The 18,762-nt window shown below is 39.1% G+C and overlaps 2 protein-coding genes across 2 annotated transcripts in view; both read left to right on the top strand.

Moving 5' to 3' along the window:
* Positions 1 to 11,775, top strand: part of LOC142196897 (CD109 antigen-like) — a 36,878-nt gene extending 25,103 nt beyond the window's left edge. Inside the window, exons 26-33 of the mRNA XM_075266880.1 lie at positions 1,359 to 1,530; positions 2,927 to 3,114; positions 4,377 to 4,532; positions 5,533 to 5,598; positions 7,284 to 7,405; positions 7,751 to 7,901; positions 11,121 to 11,223; positions 11,591 to 11,775. Coding sequence (XP_075122981.1) covers positions 1,359 to 1,530; positions 2,927 to 3,114; positions 4,377 to 4,532; positions 5,533 to 5,598; positions 7,284 to 7,405; positions 7,751 to 7,901; positions 11,121 to 11,223; positions 11,591 to 11,775 — 1,143 coding nt within the window. The remainder of the gene's footprint in view (positions 1 to 1,358; positions 1,531 to 2,926; positions 3,115 to 4,376; positions 4,533 to 5,532; positions 5,599 to 7,283; positions 7,406 to 7,750; positions 7,902 to 11,120; positions 11,224 to 11,590) is intronic.
* Positions 11,776 to 16,876: 5,101 nt separating this feature from the next.
* CD109 (CD109 molecule) overlaps positions 16,877 to 18,762 on the top strand; it is a 142,991-nt gene continuing 141,105 nt past the window's right edge. Inside the window, exon 1 of the mRNA XM_075268364.1 lies at positions 16,877 to 16,988. Within this exon, the coding sequence (XP_075124465.1) occupies positions 16,921 to 16,988 (68 nt within the window). The 5' untranslated portion in view covers positions 16,877 to 16,920. The remainder of the gene's footprint in view (positions 16,989 to 18,762) is intronic.

Genomic DNA, 18,762 nt, shown 5'->3' with positions numbered 1-18,762 from the left:
TCTATTAGCATCAGTGGGGTCTCCACCAAATAAGGTACCGTATATACTCGAGCATAAGCCGACTTTTTCAGGACATTTTTCATGCTGAAAAAGCTCTCCGCGGCTTATACACGAGTCAGGGTCCACGGAGCACTGTAAACTGGAAGGACCTGGAAGGGGGAGGTCCTTTAGTGCTACTGCTCTGTGATTGGCTTGTCATGAGGTCACGTGACTGTGATGTCATCAAAGGTCTTGTAGCCACTGGTATGTAACATCTGCAGATAAGGTTGAGTCTAAATCCTAGTAGCTCCGCCCACACCAGAGTCCAATCACATAGTCATGACGTCATCAGAGGTCCTTTAGCACATTAGGATTTAGCATCTACCCTGCAGATGAATGGCCAGGATTCATTGTGTCTTATGGAAGATGTCTGTTGTATGGAGGAGAGGAAGCTACAGTAAAGCAACACACAGGGACCTTCCTTTAGTTACTCTGCCTATTAATGTCAGGCATTTGGGGTTATTAATTTAGTTTCAGTAACTCCATGTGCCTCACATTAATAACAGTTAACCCCATCATGTTCCTCATATTAACCCCTGTGTGCCCCATATAAGGATTACTAATATGTGAGACAAATGAGGGTACTAATGAAGGACCTTAATTATGAAGATACCTAATTATTACCCCCATATGTCCCACATATCAGTAAGTCTTATGTGAGGCACTCAGGGGATTAATGTGAGGGACATGATGGGGTTAACTGCTATTACTATCATCCCCATGGAGTTACTAAGCTGCAATGCACATGACCAGACTTTTATGTGCAATGGTGGATTTCCCCCCTCGGCTTATACTCGAGTCAATAAGTTTTCCCAGTTTTTTTGTGGTAAAATTAGGGGTCTCGGCTTATATTCGGGTCGGCTTATACGCGAGTATATACAGTATTTTAAAGTTAAAGGGAACCTATGACAATAAAAATACATTCTAAGATCTTATTCACATGTCTGCATCTGTGGATGTGTGAGGTCCGTGCTTTTCCATGGACAACACCTTTCACTGTTCATTTACAGATTGTGTGCTGTCTGTGGTTGATCTGCTTTCTATATTTGTGAAAAGCGGAACTTTTTTTTCATTTGCTATATTTTATATGTCTTTAAGGCGGCATGTCTATATGTCTTTATCTGTAGGCGGCATGATATAGAGCAGCAGGAGCTGAGCAGATTCATATATAGTAGGAAAATATTAAATATAACAATTATTCATTGAAATGTCTGTTCTTTCTAAGTCAATGAAGTGCATCAGTGACTGAAAGGACCTAACGTTTTATACTTATTTAGTATTATGTGTAATGGCAGATTCATATTTTTCTCCATTTTTAGAACCTGTATGCCTCCAGAGTTCAGAAAGCTGTACAATATCTTGAAAAGAAGTTTGATGAAGGAATTGCAAGTAACTATACGCTATCAATAGTTGTATATGCCCTGTCATTGGCCAATAGCTCTAAAGCACACGATGCTCTGACTCTGCTCAATTCAAGGGCAAGCACTACAGGTCAGTATATAGTCAATACATGCAAATTCATACTTTAAATGAAATCTCAAAACTGAAAAGTAATTTGGGGAAAACCAAGTAAAACATATATACATGTTGCACAATAAAACCTCATGTGAGTGTAAAGATAAAATTGTTTTACCTGTAATTTTACTTTCCTTGAATATGAAGGCAGCACAAAAACAAATGGGTTAATCTTGCACCCCTCCCCCACTCCAGCCCACTAGGTCATAAGTAAAACACGTGAGTGGTCAGTAACCAATGAACAAATTCCAGTTGGAGGATACATACAAGATGTATAGTACCCCTAAGGTAGTAAGCAAACGTGTAAGTATAATGCAATAGCATTGACTTAGGGAGGGAAAGTTGTGCTGACTTCTTATTCAAGGAAAGAAAAAAGAAAGGTTAAGCAATTTTATATTTCCTTTTCATACTCAGGCAGGAGAAAAATAAGTGGGCGTGAGACGGGAGAGTAGATACTATAGCAGCTACCGACACTGGTCTTTTAAAGGTTACTTGCTGATGCTATATAAGTCTAGATTATAATGGCTGACAAAGGTGAAAGAAGATACCCACGTGGCATCTGAGCAAACCTGATATTTCATTTTGCTGAATATGTGGAGGTTGAATGGGTGGAATGCTTTAAGATTTTCAGGTAGAGAAGAGCTTTCTCTGAGATGGCAAATTTTTAATCTCCTGGTGAGGTTTGACTTGCTGGTTTTGTTAAATCTACCAGACCCTTGTAAAAGAAAAACAACATCAGCATTCCTAAAGAACCAGGAGACCAGAGCAAGTGAAAAATAATAATAGTAGTAGTAGTAATAATAATAATAATAATAATAATAATAATAATAATAATAATAATAATCCCTCTATCTCAGAGGTGCTTTATGTGTACTTCAGCTATAACTAATAATTGTTACTTGCTCAACCACTCACATGTGGTTTCTTCTATCCTAGTAGGTGGGGGGCAAGACTGACCCATTTGTTTTTGTGTTGCCTGAATCTTATATGGAAAGTTAAATTTATCAAAAATAGATAGATAGACTATACATATATTCATATACAGCAGGGGAATTTATCAACTCCTGCACACCAGTTTTCTAGCATACATGGGTGATAATGTGGCACTCGTTTGGCTCAAAGTGCTTTCTTATGCCTAATGTGTGTTTCATCCCCTGTTTTGCATCTCACTCACCACTTTCCGCAACATTCTTGCACACACTTGTGTGTCTGATTTATTAAGAAGGTGGAGTACTTGTAGAGGTTTCTATTAAAACTGGTGTACTGTTATAATAAGTCTGCACCAGTCTTAATAAATCTGCCCTAATATGCTTCTAGTTACAAACTATAAATACATTGATGATATTTTGGTTTCATGTTATTTCTTCAGAAGGGACTCAGTTTTGGTCTTCACCATCTAAAGCATCAAAATATTGCTGGCAGCCAAGTACAACAGACGTTGAGACAGCAGCATATGCCCTGCTCTCCCATTTACAACAGTGCAGATTTGCCGATGCTATTCCTGTTATGAAATGGCTGATTCAACAAAGGAATCATCTTGGAGGATATTCATCCACTCAGGTAACACTGTACCACTTACAGTGTATGAGATAACATTCCTATTACATCATATATATAATATTTTGCAACATACTATCATATATTGTATATTGTCCGTAAGCCCGGACTCTTATCTCATAACCAGAGAGAAGAACAGCTACCACGAGAATGTTACATTGAAAGACTGAATGTGTATCCTTATATTGCACTGCTGCCTCATGATTTAAAGTGTACATTCAATTACAAAACAACTTTTTATTCATGAATATTACAGATGAATATAAGAAACTTTGTAATATATCTTATTTAAGAAATAGGTTTCCTTCTCAATTTATCAAGCTGAGTTACTTTTTACATACATGTTTATGGAGAGGGGAGGGGGGAAGAGGATGCTACTGGAAAACACACAGAGATAATTGCTGCTACTTAGTGAGTCAAGTAGCTCTTTTATTATTACTACTATCCTTTGGCTACCAGTGCACAGAATGAAGCAATAAATCAATTATCAGCCTCATCACCTCCTCTCCTCTCCATAGAGTTATGTGAGGGCTAAGTACAGTCTGAGTGTAAGGAGAAGGAGAGCAGCCTCATAACTGGAGATGGAAACAAATTTCTTTATTAAGACATATTACAATGTTTTTTATATTCACACCTACTATTCATTTATAAAATGTTGTTTAATAGGTACACTTTAAAGAGAGCCTACTTTCAGAAAAATGAGTCTAGTGATATGGTGTCCATACATAGGATAGGGAACCTACCTTAGCATTGTATCACATCTTTATGCTCAGGCATTGCAATGCATTGTAAAATACATTTACAATTCTATTACAGGCTACATAGAGCAACCTGCAATAGAAGTGAATTGTAGACAAGCTTGAGAGCCATCAATAAACTCCTACTTGTCATGGCAATGGATTGCCACCCCTGACTGTTGTTCTGGGGGGCCAGTTATCCAACTCAAAACGGCCGTGCATGGGAAATAATGGCACATCTGTCATCTTTGATTATGAGTATTATTATGGCGAATGTCAGGAAAGAAACCCATTTTAAACCATTTTATAACCATTGGTTCAATTGCATTCGCCTCTGTATTTTCAGGTGCTAGTATTAGCAGGTAGAGCAGTCTGTCAGCTAACATTTATTGTAGACTGATAGATATTTTGTACATGACTATTTCATACTGTGGTTGTGGAGGGCCAGATGACATTTTCCTGACAGATTTTTTTAATGTAAAATATAACGTGAAAATTTAAATGTGATCTGTTTTATTGTTTTACCAGGATACAATAATAGCTCTGCAAGCCCTATCCAAGTTTTTGCTCTTGGCTCCATCTTATGAAACATCTCTTACAGTGACTGTTACTGGATCAAATTCGTATGCGCCTAAAACTTTTCATATCAACAATGAAAACCTTTTAGTATTACAAAGTCAACAGGTAAATGTGCTTTCTAAATTAATATGACAGCCTACAATACACAGACGTCATATTATTTCATTTCGCCTCCTTTTTATTTACATTTTCCTTTACACTAAAATAAAGAAAAACATGCAAAAATAAAAACAACATAAAAAGCAAAAATTATTTGAATTACCCAAAATGAATATAATGTTATAGCCCCCCCAAAACGCATATATGAAAACCTCAAAACTGTGTATTTTTTTATGGAGTAGGTATACATAACAATGTCACTGAAGGATCTCAATCAATCACAGAGCTTGTATGATGGTGTGAGCTTCCCTGTGATTGGATGGCAGCTGATGATGCAGTATGGGCGGGTTCACACCTGCGCCCAGTCTCCACTTTCAGGTTTCCATCTTCTACCAAGAGAAAATGGACAGGAGACGGAAATCTAGCAGTCAGTTTTCAAACCCATTCACTTGAATGGGTTTGCAAAGTAACTGCCCGTGAGTGTCTTGTGCCTCTATGGGGCAAAACAGTTTTTTTTTTAACCGGACACAAAGTCCTGCATGTCCGACTTTGTATCCAGTTAAATAAACCAGTTTCCCAGTGGAGAGGAGCAAGATGCTCACGGGCGGTCACTTTGCAAACCCATTCAAGTGAATGGGTTTGAAAACTGACTGCTAGGTTTCCGTGTCCTGTCCAGTTTCTCTCGGCAGAAGACGGAAACCCGAAAGCGGAGTCCGGGGGCAAATGTGAACCCGCCCTATCTGTGTTTCTGGTTACCTAATGTATCCTGATGTAATGTAATTTTATATGTTCTTGCACTACATCATATTTACACATAGAATGACAATAGTTACATGAAAATACATGAAAATAATAATAGTGATAAAAATAATAGTAGTTGCGATTTTTGTAATTCAGTCAGATTATAGAAATCCACAGCGATTTAGTATAATGACCTCAATTATGAGTATTCTATTAATGTCAATCTGTAAGTAATACATGATTTATAATTATGCATTATTATTAGATTCAGGTTTCCCAGCTTTTACAAGTCAATGCTACTGCAGTTGGAAGAGGATTGGCTATTTTCCAGGTAAAAATGAAGTGTTCAAGAGATTCTGTTATTGATGCTGTATATTTCACAGGAAATGAATCATTTCTAAAATCTCACAATGACAACATTTTATTAGTAGAGATTTTTTTTTCTGTTCCATTTTATAAATCTGTCAGCCTCAAACATTACTGTAGGGGGTAGAACTATAAAGACTAGTGCCAATGAAAACTGGAGCTGTTGCCCATCGCAACCAATCATATCCTAGCTGTTTTCTTTTACTAGCAGGACATACAGAACATCTACAGATTCTTATATTTGTCTTGTTATTTGTTTTTATACATTTCTTAGTGCGCAGTTACACTGGAATTTTATAGTGATTAATAATTAAGAGTGGTGTTGTCCAGTACAATAATAGTCAACACCAATTTACAGTTCATTGGTGTGACCCCATCTGGAATATGCAGTTCAGTTCTGAGCACCAGGTCATAGAACACTTGTCCTAAAGTTGGAAAAGGTTCAATGGAGGGCCACAAAACTTATATGGGGCATGAAGGGCTTCAGTTATGAGAAGAGACTAAAGGAGTTAAATCTGTTTATGAGATATAATAAATCTTGTGGGGAAGATAGCTCAGTAGCCGCAATAGTGCAGGCCAACCAGTCAGAGACAGGGGAAGAAAATCTGTAGCAAACAGGTTTATTTAGAAAAAACAGCGGAATAAATAAACCTTGACTTCAGGCACAAAATGAGCAAAATAAAATACAGCCTTATCTTCAGGCAAAAGAATGTCAAACAAAACCCTGCTCGTATGAGCACTAACTAGACCATAAAGTAGTAACTGTATGTGTGGCTTACTACCAAGCACACAAGTAAACAAAAATAACACAATACAGTCTCACCAGACTCTCAGTGTGTCAGGACAGACCCAGACACCTCCTCTCACTCCCAGGATCTGCCCTGAAGTGCAGACTCTGCAGACTTTTATGGCCCAGTAACAAGCCTAGGACCTACACCTGGGGCTCAGGCCCACTCAAAACTACCTAACGCTATACCTGAATTAGTATAATATAATTAGTGTAATTCAGGTATCCATTTTTATCCTTTTCATTGAATTTATGTTTTTTTTTCACACAAGCCTCAATTCCACTTCACTAGAAGGTTCTTTACTTCCATTTACAGTTATCGGTGTTGTAGAGATAGCAACTAGTTATTGACCCTGTTTTTTTGAATGTAAGGTGTCTTTGCTACATTATAAGTATTGCCTATGGTAGGAGGCCCTCCTTATAGATTTTGCTTTGGAGCTTAGACCCTCTAAGTTACATCTCTGACCATATTCTACAAAAGGGAAAATCAGAAAATTACAGGGAACTGATGATGAAGGATTTTAATCTACGATTTGTTTTCAGTAGAAAAACTGGGATTCACCGCATAAAATTAAGACACTTTAATACTGGGGCTAATCTCAAAAAATGAAGCACTGATCAATTTATTTGCGACCTAGTATCAGTCATCGCAACCTTATCACTTACATTACTTGCACGGTCTTAAGGGGACATAGCTGTGTATCCCAGCTTAAAAGGGGAGCTAGAATGTCTCATGATGTACATTTTTTTAAATGCCTCCCAAATGATTAATCATGAATAGAATCAATGGACTAGAAGTCAGTAGCATATGGTATAATTCTTAATAGTAATTAATAGGGTTTTTTTTTTGTTTTTTTTTATAGTTCAAGGTAATGTACAATCGAAAGTCGTCATCGAGGCGCAGACCGAATGCTTTCCACTTAGATGTGACAGTGAAGGAAGTGGCAAATAATATTCATAGACTATCTGTGGATATATGTATGCGGTAAGTAAGACCACAGTTCATCTTCTATGTCTTCTTAAGGCTGAGGCCCCATGTTGCGGAAACGCAGCTTTTTCTGTGGCAGATTTTGCTGCAGTTTTTTGAGCCAAAGCCAAGAATGGCTACATGAGGAATGGGACATATGTAGGAAGTTCTTATACTTCTTTCTTCTGCTCAATCCACTCCTGGCTTTGGTTAAAAAAAACAAAAAACAAAGCAAAATATGCAACAAAAAACCCCAGCATTTCTGCAATGTTGGGCCTTAGCCTAAAGAAGATTATTGTGTATGAAGTTAGGATCTTTCCTTTATTGATGGTGTTTTTTAACATTAATGTGTTCTGTTATCAGTTTCCAGGGGAAGGGGAATGAGAGCGGCATGGCATTGTTGGATGTTGGGTACCTCAGCGGATTGACTTTGAGTCCTGAAGGAATTACTAGAATTCAATCTCTTAAATTGGTCGAACCAAAGGAAGAAGCTGTTTATCTTTACTTTGATTCGGTGAGCTGAAAAAAAGTTATTTGATCATTACTTTAATAAATAGAAAGCTTTAAGAAAGGAAAATTTCCATACATTTGATATTGTTAGGCTTAGGGCTCGTTCACATCTGCGCCCGGTCTCCGTTCATACAGGTTTCCGTTTCCTGCACAAAACAGAGGCAGGAGATGGAAACCTGAAGGACTCTTTCATACCCATTCATTTGAATGAGTTTGAAAGATGTCCGGCCGTGAGCGGCGGTGAGCGTTTTATGCTCTCCGCCGCAAAACCGTTTTTTTTAAACCGGACACAGAGCCGGACATGCAGTACTCTGTGTCCGATTTAAAAAAAGCGGTTTTGCGGTGGAGAGCACAAAACGCTCACCACCGCTCACGGCCTGACCCGATCTGACAGGTTTCCGTCTTCTGCATGCAGAAGACGGAAACCACAGAACGGACTGCCAAACGCTAGTGTGAACCTAGCGTAATAAGCAGTATGTACTGTACTTTCTATATGTAAGTACTAAAATGTCATTTAATAGTTGTCTACTTTAGACAATCTCTAGTCTCTAGTTGTCTTCTACAAGTACAGTCCTATGAAAAAGTTTGGGCACCCCTATTAATCTTAATCATTTTTAGTTCTAAATATTTTGGTATTTGCAACAGCCATTTCAGTTTGATATATCTAATAACTGATGGACACAGTAATATTTCAGGATTGAAATGAGGTTTATTGTACTAACAGAAAATGTGCAATATGCATTAAACCAAAATTTGACCGGTGCAAAAGTATGGGCACCTCAACAGAAAAGTGACATTAATATTTAATAGATCCTCCTTTTGCAAAGATAACAGCCTCTAGTCACTTCCTGTAGCTTTTAATCAGTTCCTGGATCCTGGATAAAGGTATTTTGGACAAACAATTCAAGTTCAGTTAAGTTAGATGGTCGCCGAGCATGGACAGCCCGCTTCAAATCATCCCACAGATGTTCAATGATATTCAGGTCTGGGGACTGGGATGGCCATTCCAGAACATTGTAATTGTTCCTCTGCATGAATGCCTGAGGATTTGGAGCGGTGTTTTGGATCATTGTCTTGCTGAAATATCCATCCCCGGCGTAACTTCAACTTCGTCACTGATTCTTGAACATTATTCTCAAGAATCTGCTGATACTGAGTGGAATCCATGCGACTCTCAACTTTAACAAGATTCCCGATGCCGGCATTGGCCACACAGCCCCAAAACATGATGGAACCTCCACCAAATTTTACAGTGGGTAGCATGTGTTTTTCTTGGAATGCTGTTTCTTTTTGGACGCCATGCATAACGCCTTTTTTTTATAACCAAACAACTCAATTTTTGTTTCCAAAATGAAGCTGCCTTGTCCAAATGTGCTTTTTCATACCTCAGGCAACTCTATTTGTGGCGTACGTGCAGAAACGGCGTCTTTCTCATCACTCTCCCATACAGCTTCTATTTGTGCAAAGTGCGCTGTATAGTTGACCGATGCACAGTGACACCATCTGCAGCAAGATGATGCTACAGCTCTTTGGAGGTGGTCTGTGGATTGTCCTTGACTGTTCTCACCATTCTTCTTCTCTGCCTTTCTGATATTTTTCTTGGCCTGCCACTTCTGGGCTTAACAAGAACTGTCCCTGTGGTCTTCCATTTCCTTACTATGTTCCTCACAGTGGAAACTGACAGGTTAAATCTCTGAGACAACGTTTTGTATCCTTCCCCTGAACAACTATGTTGAACAATCTTTGTTTTCAGATCATTTGAGAGCGGGCTGTCCATGTTCGGCGACCATCAAACTTAACTGAACTTGAATTGTTTTGTAAAGAGGAATGGTCCAAAATACCTTCATCCAGGATCCAGGAACTGATTAAAAGCTACAGGAAGCGACTAGAGGCTGTTATCTTTGCAAAAGGAGGATGTACTAAATATTAATGTCACTTTTCTGTTGAGGTGCCCATATTTTTGCACCGGTCAAATTTTGGTTTAATGCATATTGCGCATTTTCTGTTAGTACAATAAACCTCATTTCAATCCTGAAATATTACTGTGTCCATCAGTTATTAGATATATCAAACTGAAATGGCTGCTGCAAACACCAAAATATTTAGAACTAAAAATGATTAACCCCTTAACGCTAAATCACGTACCTGTACGTCAGGGAATGTGGTTAGTTCCCGCATTCCCACGTACCTGTACGTGATAGAGATCGCACGGGTTCAGAAGCAGAGCCCGTGCGATCTCCACGGGAGGCCGGCTGTATCTGACAGCCAGGCTTCCCCTGTAGCAGCAGGGACGGTGATTGCACCGACCCCCACTGTTTAACCCTTAAGGTGCCATGATCCATAGTGATCATGGCACCCTAGGGGTTTGGCCGGGCTATAAATCATGTTGCCGGCAGCAGGAGTCTGTGTGAGCTGTAATTTACAGCTACACGCTGCTCCTTAATCCCTCCCCCCATCGGAGCGAGCTCCGATGGGGGGAGGGTTAACCCCTTGGATGCCAGGACGAGGGGAAGCTAGTCTATGCATCTGCATAGCTAGCTTCCTCTATAGACTGCAATACACATGTATTGCAGTTTGTAGTTAGTATAGAACCAGCGATCCTCTCTGATCACTGGTTCTAGTGTGCTTGCAGCACAAATAAAACAATGTAAAAAAGTTTTTTTTAAAAAAAAAAAAATAAAGTGTAAAACAAAAAAAACAAACAGTTACATTTTTTGTAAATCTGGAAAATCGCTGTTACACTTGTAAGCCTTATAACGTCCAAAATAAAATTAAAATACAATCAAAAGATGATGCCAATATAAAGCAGAGATATGGGAGATAATATTTATTACTGTATTTGGGTGGTATAACTATCTGCCTGAAAAACAGAGAATTTCACATTTTGAAAATTGCATTTTTTTCCAAATTTCCATCAAATTTCCTATTTTTTTAATAAGCAAATACAAAAATATTGATTAGTGTTTACCACTAACATGAAGTATAATGTGTTACGAGAAAATAATCCCAAAATCACTTGTGTAAATTAAAGCGTCTCAAAATTATTGCCATTTAAAGTGACACATGTCAATTTTGAAAAAATAGGCCTGGTCCTTAACATACATTTGGGCTGTGTCCTTAAGGGGTTAAGATTAATAGGGGTGCCCAAACTTTTTCATAGGACTGTAGCAGTCATATTGTAATATATGAACACAGCATCATATTTCCTGTTTTATTTTACTAGGTAACCAAAGAAGAACTTTGTATATCTATTCCAATGGTTCGTTTTGCAATGGTAACAAATTCTCAAGATGCTGTTGTCAAGCTTACCGATTACTACAATCCAGGTTAGTACTACAGACTGCTGGCAGATGTTGATGTAGGCATGAAATGATCATTCATTATGCCATTTTTGCACTATGGTATGCTATGAAATATTTGCTGCCATGAACTAATATTCATTAACATAGAATGTCCATCTTATTACTACTACATGTGTATATTGCCTTTGTTTACACTAAATAAAAGCCTGAATTCTGGATTTTATGTATCAAAAAGTGCAAAATAACATTTTGTATTTTTAGCTAAAAATTGTTTAGCCTGTTATCAGTCAACATTTGATGAATCTGTTGCAAATTAAAGCAATGCAAAATCCAAAAGATTCCCAGGGAGTACATTTAATGCAAATGTTTAATATACCTCTTTTTCTTGCAGAAACATTCACCTCCCGAAGTTATAATTCTTTGAGCATGCAGCAGATATCTACTTATGATTACTGTGGATTGAACTGCACTTATTACATATCAGACGTACCCCTGTTACCCCTCAGAGGAAAGGCTACTGTGCCAACATTCAGCCTCTTATGGTTCTGCATAATTCTCATATACTATTTTGTGTAAATGATCCGTGTTGTATAGTGTGTTCCACACTGGCCACTGCAACGTTATTGTAAGTGAAAAGTGAGCTGTAAATTTGTATATATGATGTATTGTGAATAGTTATATAGCAAAAAATCTACAAGGAGGCAAAATGACATCTTTGCATCTAGTAGTAGATTTTTTGCATTTTCACTTTGCTTTTCTGTTTTGGAGAAATATTTTCTTATAGACATTTATATTTACATGTAGCTCTAATATGGCGTATTTTACCTGTCAACCTATCAATAAACATCTTTTTTCCAAATTGAATGCTGTAAATCAATGAAATGCATGAAAATAGTTTGAAAATCATGGGCAGGGCCCAGGTGTGGATTAAAATAAATTAAGAATAGATACTTACCTTCCCAAACTCTTTTATTGTGGTTATGAGTCTCCCATTCCATCCCATTCCTGCAGTGGTTGGATGTTAAAAGTTTGCCTTGGGGGCCTGCCATTCCTAGTTATGCCACTGTATTTGTTCCTATTGCTGACCACATGAATAACAATACTGTTTTAAGTATTTGTCTATTGTACCTCTGGGTTATGTTAGTATGTCCTGTCATTCATGTTCTGTGTTATATGTCATTGTTTGCAGCTTTCCCTTGTTATTTCACCCTTACTGTTCAAAGCTTTGCCTTGATTCAGCCCTGTCCAATCGCAGGCGACTGGGTGGGGTTGTAGGAGACTTTAGTATCCACAGTGACCGTTGGTCTTCAGTTCAGTTGAGTTCTGATCCAGAGTTAAGAGTGTGCAGTACAGAGTGCAGAGCATCCCTGCACCCAGCTTCTGGACTGAGACCCAACGGCTAGCCTTACAGCCTCAAGGAGCATTAGGGCTATTTCACATGGGGTGCCATATGTGCACATTCTGTCGTGGCTTTCTGCTCCAGATTAGGCCCAAATGAATGGACCTAGTCCGGAGGGTGGTATCAGGAGGTGGACGTCCGCGGCGGAATCAGCCGTGGAATCCACCTGAAGAAAGGGCAGCTCGCTTCTTTTTTCCGCGAGCAGGAACAAACCGTTTGCTGAAAAAGGAAATGACCGGCTCCCATTGACTTCAATGGGAGGCAGCTTTTTTAGCAGGATTTTGACGTGGATTCCGTGTCAAAATCTCGACCATTTTGCCCCGTGTGAACTAGCCCTTATTCTCTGCCTCAGGCTCATCCAGAGACAGCCCTGAGTAAGGGAGTACTGCTGTCTGGTTACTTGGACAATGTGCCAGGAAGAGGAGTGGAGGTCACTGACAGGAGGAACTCATTTGGGCTTAACCACAAGGTAACCAGATTCTTGTCAGAACTCCCTACACCAGTATATCCAGCAGCCTCATCTGGGAGAGGCGCAAGAGGAGGATTAGTGGAGAAGACTATCTTAGAGCCTGTAACATCCCTGGGCATCCTCCTATAACCAAGGCTGGGAGATTGGACAGTGTTATACTACTACCCCCATTTGGAAGCTGCTGTTTACTTCTGTTCCAGTTGCTCAATAAACTGTTACCTGTTTCACTGCATCCCTGGAGTCAGGGCCCTTCTGACCAACATCACACCAGCTCAGAGAGGAAAGGTCCCCTTTCCAACTGGAAGAGCCCCAGGGGAAACTACTACCACAACCATCTGGTAGTGCTACATGACCCCCCCAATGGTAACTGGCCCAGGAGTGGGTCTGGTGTGTTAGGTGGAGTATACTCGACCTAATACATCATCGGCCACAACAACTCCCATCCTCCAGTTTCCTCCATCTGGGTTGCGGCATTAATAGGCACTTACTCCATAGCATGAGGTTGCCACCACCATTCTTTATGTTTGATACTGGAGTATCACAGCATTGTGCATCATAGTCCATGTTCTGCATAACAAGACATGCCCAAAGAATAGTTTTCTGGCTTTTGCATATCAGATGGTTGGCATTTAATAGACCTTGCAGAAAAGACTACAATTGTCTTCACATAAACCCATTTACTGACTGCATCTCCTGCTGTACACACTTTTTTCCCCCCATTTTTTCGTTAGCATACATTAAAGAAGAAAAACACTCAATAATTCTATACCCTAAGGGAGCCTTCACACAGAGTTTACGTCTTCTTGCATGCAAGAAGACGGAAACCACAGACCGGGTCCGGCTGTGAGCGGCGGTGAGCGTTTTATGCTCTCCGCCGCGAAACCGTTTTTTTAAAATCCGGACACAGAGTACTGCATGTCCGACTCTGTGTCCGGATTAAAAAACCCGGTTTTGCGGCGGAGAGCATAAAACGCTCACCATTCAAATGAATGGGTGAGAAAGAATCCTGCAGGTTTCCGTCTCCTGCTCTGTTTTATGCAGGAAACAGAAACCTGTATAACGGAGTGCTGGGCGCAGATGTGAACGAGCCCTTAGCCTAAAAATGACACTGCAACACCTTAATAACTCCCCTCCTTCCTTATCCTCTCTTCTCTGCGGTCACATGGCGGAAGCAGAGCGCTGGTAATATAGTCCAGCATGGCTAGAGGTGGTTGGAGAGGAATACCTGTACTGAAAAGAGAAGTAATGCAGTATGTTCAGCTTCTCTATGAATTATTTACTTGTGGAGTCTTTCTGCACAAATGGTAAATGTATCTTTGTGTAATTTCCATATTTGTGTGTGTATAATATATATTGAATGTATGTATTTGTAAAGATTATCTATACATGTATGTGTGTAGAAACAATGCAGTATTTTTATATCTTTTTTTTTTTTTATAATTCTCTGTGTGTTCAAGTAATTTATGTATATGTTACTCTAGGTTCACACTTGTGTTTCGTATCCGCCTGCTCTCAAACCATTTAAGAAAAACTACAAATTAGTCCAAAAAGGATTCCACAGTGGATACCCAAATCCGTCTTTTAGACAGAATAGTCAGTGGGTGTCTGGCAAAAAAATGTCCGTTTGTGCCTGTTTTTGACAGATCCATATTTATTTCTGTTCCCCTTCTTCATTCTGTGCCAAACTGTCCTGCATGTCTAACTTTGTGTCCGGCCAAAAAATATGATTTTCCTGCGGAGAAGCTGCAGGCGGACACTGGTGGTTTGCATTTAAAACCTATTCAAATGAATGAGTTTTAAAACTGACCACCGGGAAGCCGTCCCCTGTGCTGTTTCTCTGGGGCTGAGGATGGAAACATGGGTGCAAGTGTGAATGCCCCCTGAGTTGTATGCGGCACATGAACATAACCATGTGCAAGGGTCAGTCAAAATAGATGGTAGATGGACGGCGACTATCTAACAGAAAATCTGTCTTTGTTGCCTACCAACCAGTCACTGCACAACTTTCATTTTACAAAGGTAAAATACAAAATAAAAGTTGGGATTGCTATGGTTTTAGTTTTAGTTGTTTTAGTAATCTGTTCCTCTGTGTTGAACTGTTTCTCTGTTGTTCCTCCTGAATGTTTATGAATAACTTGACATCTTAGTATTGCCGTTTTCTTTGTCAGAAGGGTGTATCCCTACACAATCTGTACTGTTGGCAGTGAATGTCACATTGTGTAGGGACACACACCAGACTGACAACCAGTTGCCAACATTTTGATTAGGTGTAACAGAGGAACAAAACAAGAAAAGCTCGAGGAAAAGATGCTTCACAATTGTTACAAGTCTTTACTTAAAGAGAACCTTTCAAGTCTTCTGGCATCGGCGATGACAGTGTGCTGAATTCAGTGGTAAGGAATGCCCCTTCTGACAGTACAAGGCTAGTACTGTCGGGATGGGGGACGACTATGGCAATAGGCTCTAAGGCCCATCCTTCTGCCAGTGGAGAGATATCAGTCAGGTTTTTAGCAGTATATAATACTGCTTATATATAATAATAATATAATAATAATAATAATACTGCTGGTATATAATATACAGTATATAATATAATATACAGTATATATATATATATATATATATATATATATATAAATATATATATAAATATATATATATATATATATATATATATATATAGTATATATATATATATATATGTATATATAATACTGTATATAATACTGCTGGTATATAATAATAATATAATAATAATGCTGCTGGTATATAATATATAGTATATAATATACAGTATATATATACTGTATATATATATATATATATATATTATACAGTATATATAATACTGTATATAATACTGCTGGTGCCAGAAAGGTCCTCTTACGGCTGAGGACCCATGTTGCGGAAATGCAGCTTTTTTTGTTGCAAAATTTGTTGCGTTTTTTTGAGCCAAAGTCAGAAATGGGTTGAGCAGAAAGGAGAAGTATAAGAGCTTTCTATATATTTCCAATTCTTTTTGTAGCCACTCCTAGGTTTGGCTCAAAAGACCGCAGCAAAATCTGTAAAAAAAAAAAAAAAAAAAGCTGCGTTTCCGCAATGTTGGGCCTCAGCCTTAAACAGAGATGTGAGCAGAAGTGACACATGCTCTTTAGCTACACAAGTATCCATCCTCTTCTGGCTTGTAATGTAGTAGTGAGTAGAACTGGAACATGTCCTATTGCATTAGATCCTCTGTCATGTGAAATTCATTATGGCCACCTACGCAATAATATAAATAGTACAGTATTCTCTGTGCAGAGGCCAGTTGTTTAATACAAAGCTTTAATATAATTCTTAGAGAAATCTGCAGGCTAAGGGCTTTCTGTCGGAGGCTTTTTGGACGTAATCTTATACCATGTACCCTGTCTATGTCTGACTCACTTGTGGCTAGGGAATATTTTCCAGATTATCATTAGTTTACTTCACGTCTAAACTCATCAGTAAGGGTGTGGTACATATTTTCTTCTTCAGACTCATCCCATACCCTTATTCTCCAACCTGCGCTCATCTGCTGCTTTGAACACAGGTATGTTTTGTATTCAGAAGCGACATGAAGAGTAAAACAAGCTTGAGCGCAGGGAAGGAGCTGCCAAGAGCAGCCAGAGGCTGACATGTACAGTTAGAGGGAAGGAGAGAGGGGCGGGCGCGTCACTAGGCTGCCTGTATGAATCATACACTGCTGTGAATATTAACAAGATTTACTTCTTTGCTCCAATAAGATCGTCCAGAAGATTAAATAAAAAAAATAAAGCCTGTGGGAACAGCGAGAAAGTAGAACAGCCGGTGGAGAACTTGCAACTGACTGAACAAGATGCTGCTGAAGGGCCTGCTCATTTTCTCTCATATTCTTTGCTTCTTGTCATCATATGCCGCGTCAGGGTAGGAATCATTCCATTTTCTCAACGTAAGAAGTGTTACATAGGTTTTATGATGTAATGGTGATCAGATGTGTATCCTTGAAATAATAAAAGAACATAACAGGCCTTAAAGTCAGCTACACACTGAAGCAAATGGCTGCTTACAAATCAAGATTTCCAAGCATGTCTTGGTTGCTTTGTGCATAAGTGCTGTATAGAAATGTACAATAGAATGGCTGAGAATGGAATTGAATGTGTAGAATGCAGTTATTTATCTTTGTAGAGAAGTTTCCTATTGCACAGGGTAAAAGTGAACAAAAGGAGTTATGCAAAATATCTGCAGCAAAAAGTATAGGGGTTAGGCATTTACAGCTAAACTACATCACAACAAAGTATGTTGGTCCCTGCATGCATGCCGCATATAGCTATGTGGTAGCAATGGTCATTTCAAGATTCATGTCTACATATTTATCTTATTAACACCCTTTATGGTTTGGTTTGAGGATGAATAAGAAAATGTACAAGAAGCATATCTTTCAAGTCAACGTTAATTTTTGCAACGTTTAAAATTTGCTTTCTTTTTTTTTAGTTTATTATAGCACATGATAAACTGAGAACATTGCTTCATCAGTACAGCATCCCTTGACATTCTCCATATATTTTTTCCTGTTCGAGTATATTGGCAGAACTGTCAGTTTAGGAGCCTGTAATGTAGAGTCCATTGAAAATTACATACAAAAAATCTTGCATACAGGACTTTTTTGTCTGACAAGTTGATGAGTACCATAACGGATACCCAATGGACCCCATTATAGTCAGGATGTATTGGTTATTTCATGGATCTGTTCTATAATGGAACAGAAATACAGCACAGATGTGAACTTATTTTTATAAGAACTGATCCATGTATAGGGTACCTAGGGTTCCAATACCCCCAGGATCAGCTGTTTGAATGGACCATGGTATCTGTGTAAGTGCTGTGGCCCTTTCTCTGTTTATATAGTAAAAACAAAAAGAGAAACACCGAGCGCCAAATATGGTGTAGTATTCTCACACGTGGATAATTTTCGTGTAGAAGACCAATTGGCCTCTTACCTTCTCATGTTGTGAGGCGTCACAACATCAAATTAGACCAATAGTATTGACCGTGTTGGCAGCACCTGTCTCCCTTCTTGTGAACCAAGGTACACAGCAGTAGTAGAAGATAGAGTCCCTCAGGGTCAAAACCCAATCAGGCGTGGAGGTATAAGGGAAAGTGCGCACAAAACCAATGATCAGCTTATTAACTTCCAATAGATTTATTCTATAAAATACAAGCACAACGCGTTTCGGGCTATCCGCCCTTCCTCAGGTGCAATTAAAACGCCATAATACAGAGAACAAGATATTTCTGGCACTCAAGATGGATGTTTTTTTATGCGTTTATTGCAAGCATCCAGAGTTATACATATATAAACGTTTCGGTCCAAAAGACCTTCATCAGTTATAACAGATGCAGCAAGGGTAGATGTATGGAAAAAGGTCCAGTGTAGAAGGTGCTGTGGGATATAATATAATATATATTATATCCCACAGCGGCCACTGCAGCCTATATTATGCCCCACAGAAACACAATAGACTGTGGGGCATAATAGAGGTTGCAGGGGGATGCTGTGGGGCATAACAGAGGTTGCAGGGGGCCGCTGTGAGGAATAACAGAGGTTGCAGGGGGCCGCTGTGGGGCATAACAGAGGTTGCAGGAGCTGCTGTGGGGTATAATAGAGGTTGCAGGGGCCACAGTGGACCCTGCAACCTCT

This window comes from Leptodactylus fuscus, chromosome 3 (assembly GCF_031893055.1).
Source record: "Leptodactylus fuscus isolate aLepFus1 chromosome 3, aLepFus1.hap2, whole genome shotgun sequence".
NCBI lineage: Eukaryota > Metazoa > Chordata > Amphibia > Anura > Leptodactylidae > Leptodactylus > Leptodactylus fuscus.
Note: the sequence above shows the minus strand (reverse complement) of the source record. Positions and strands in the feature narration are given on the sequence as shown.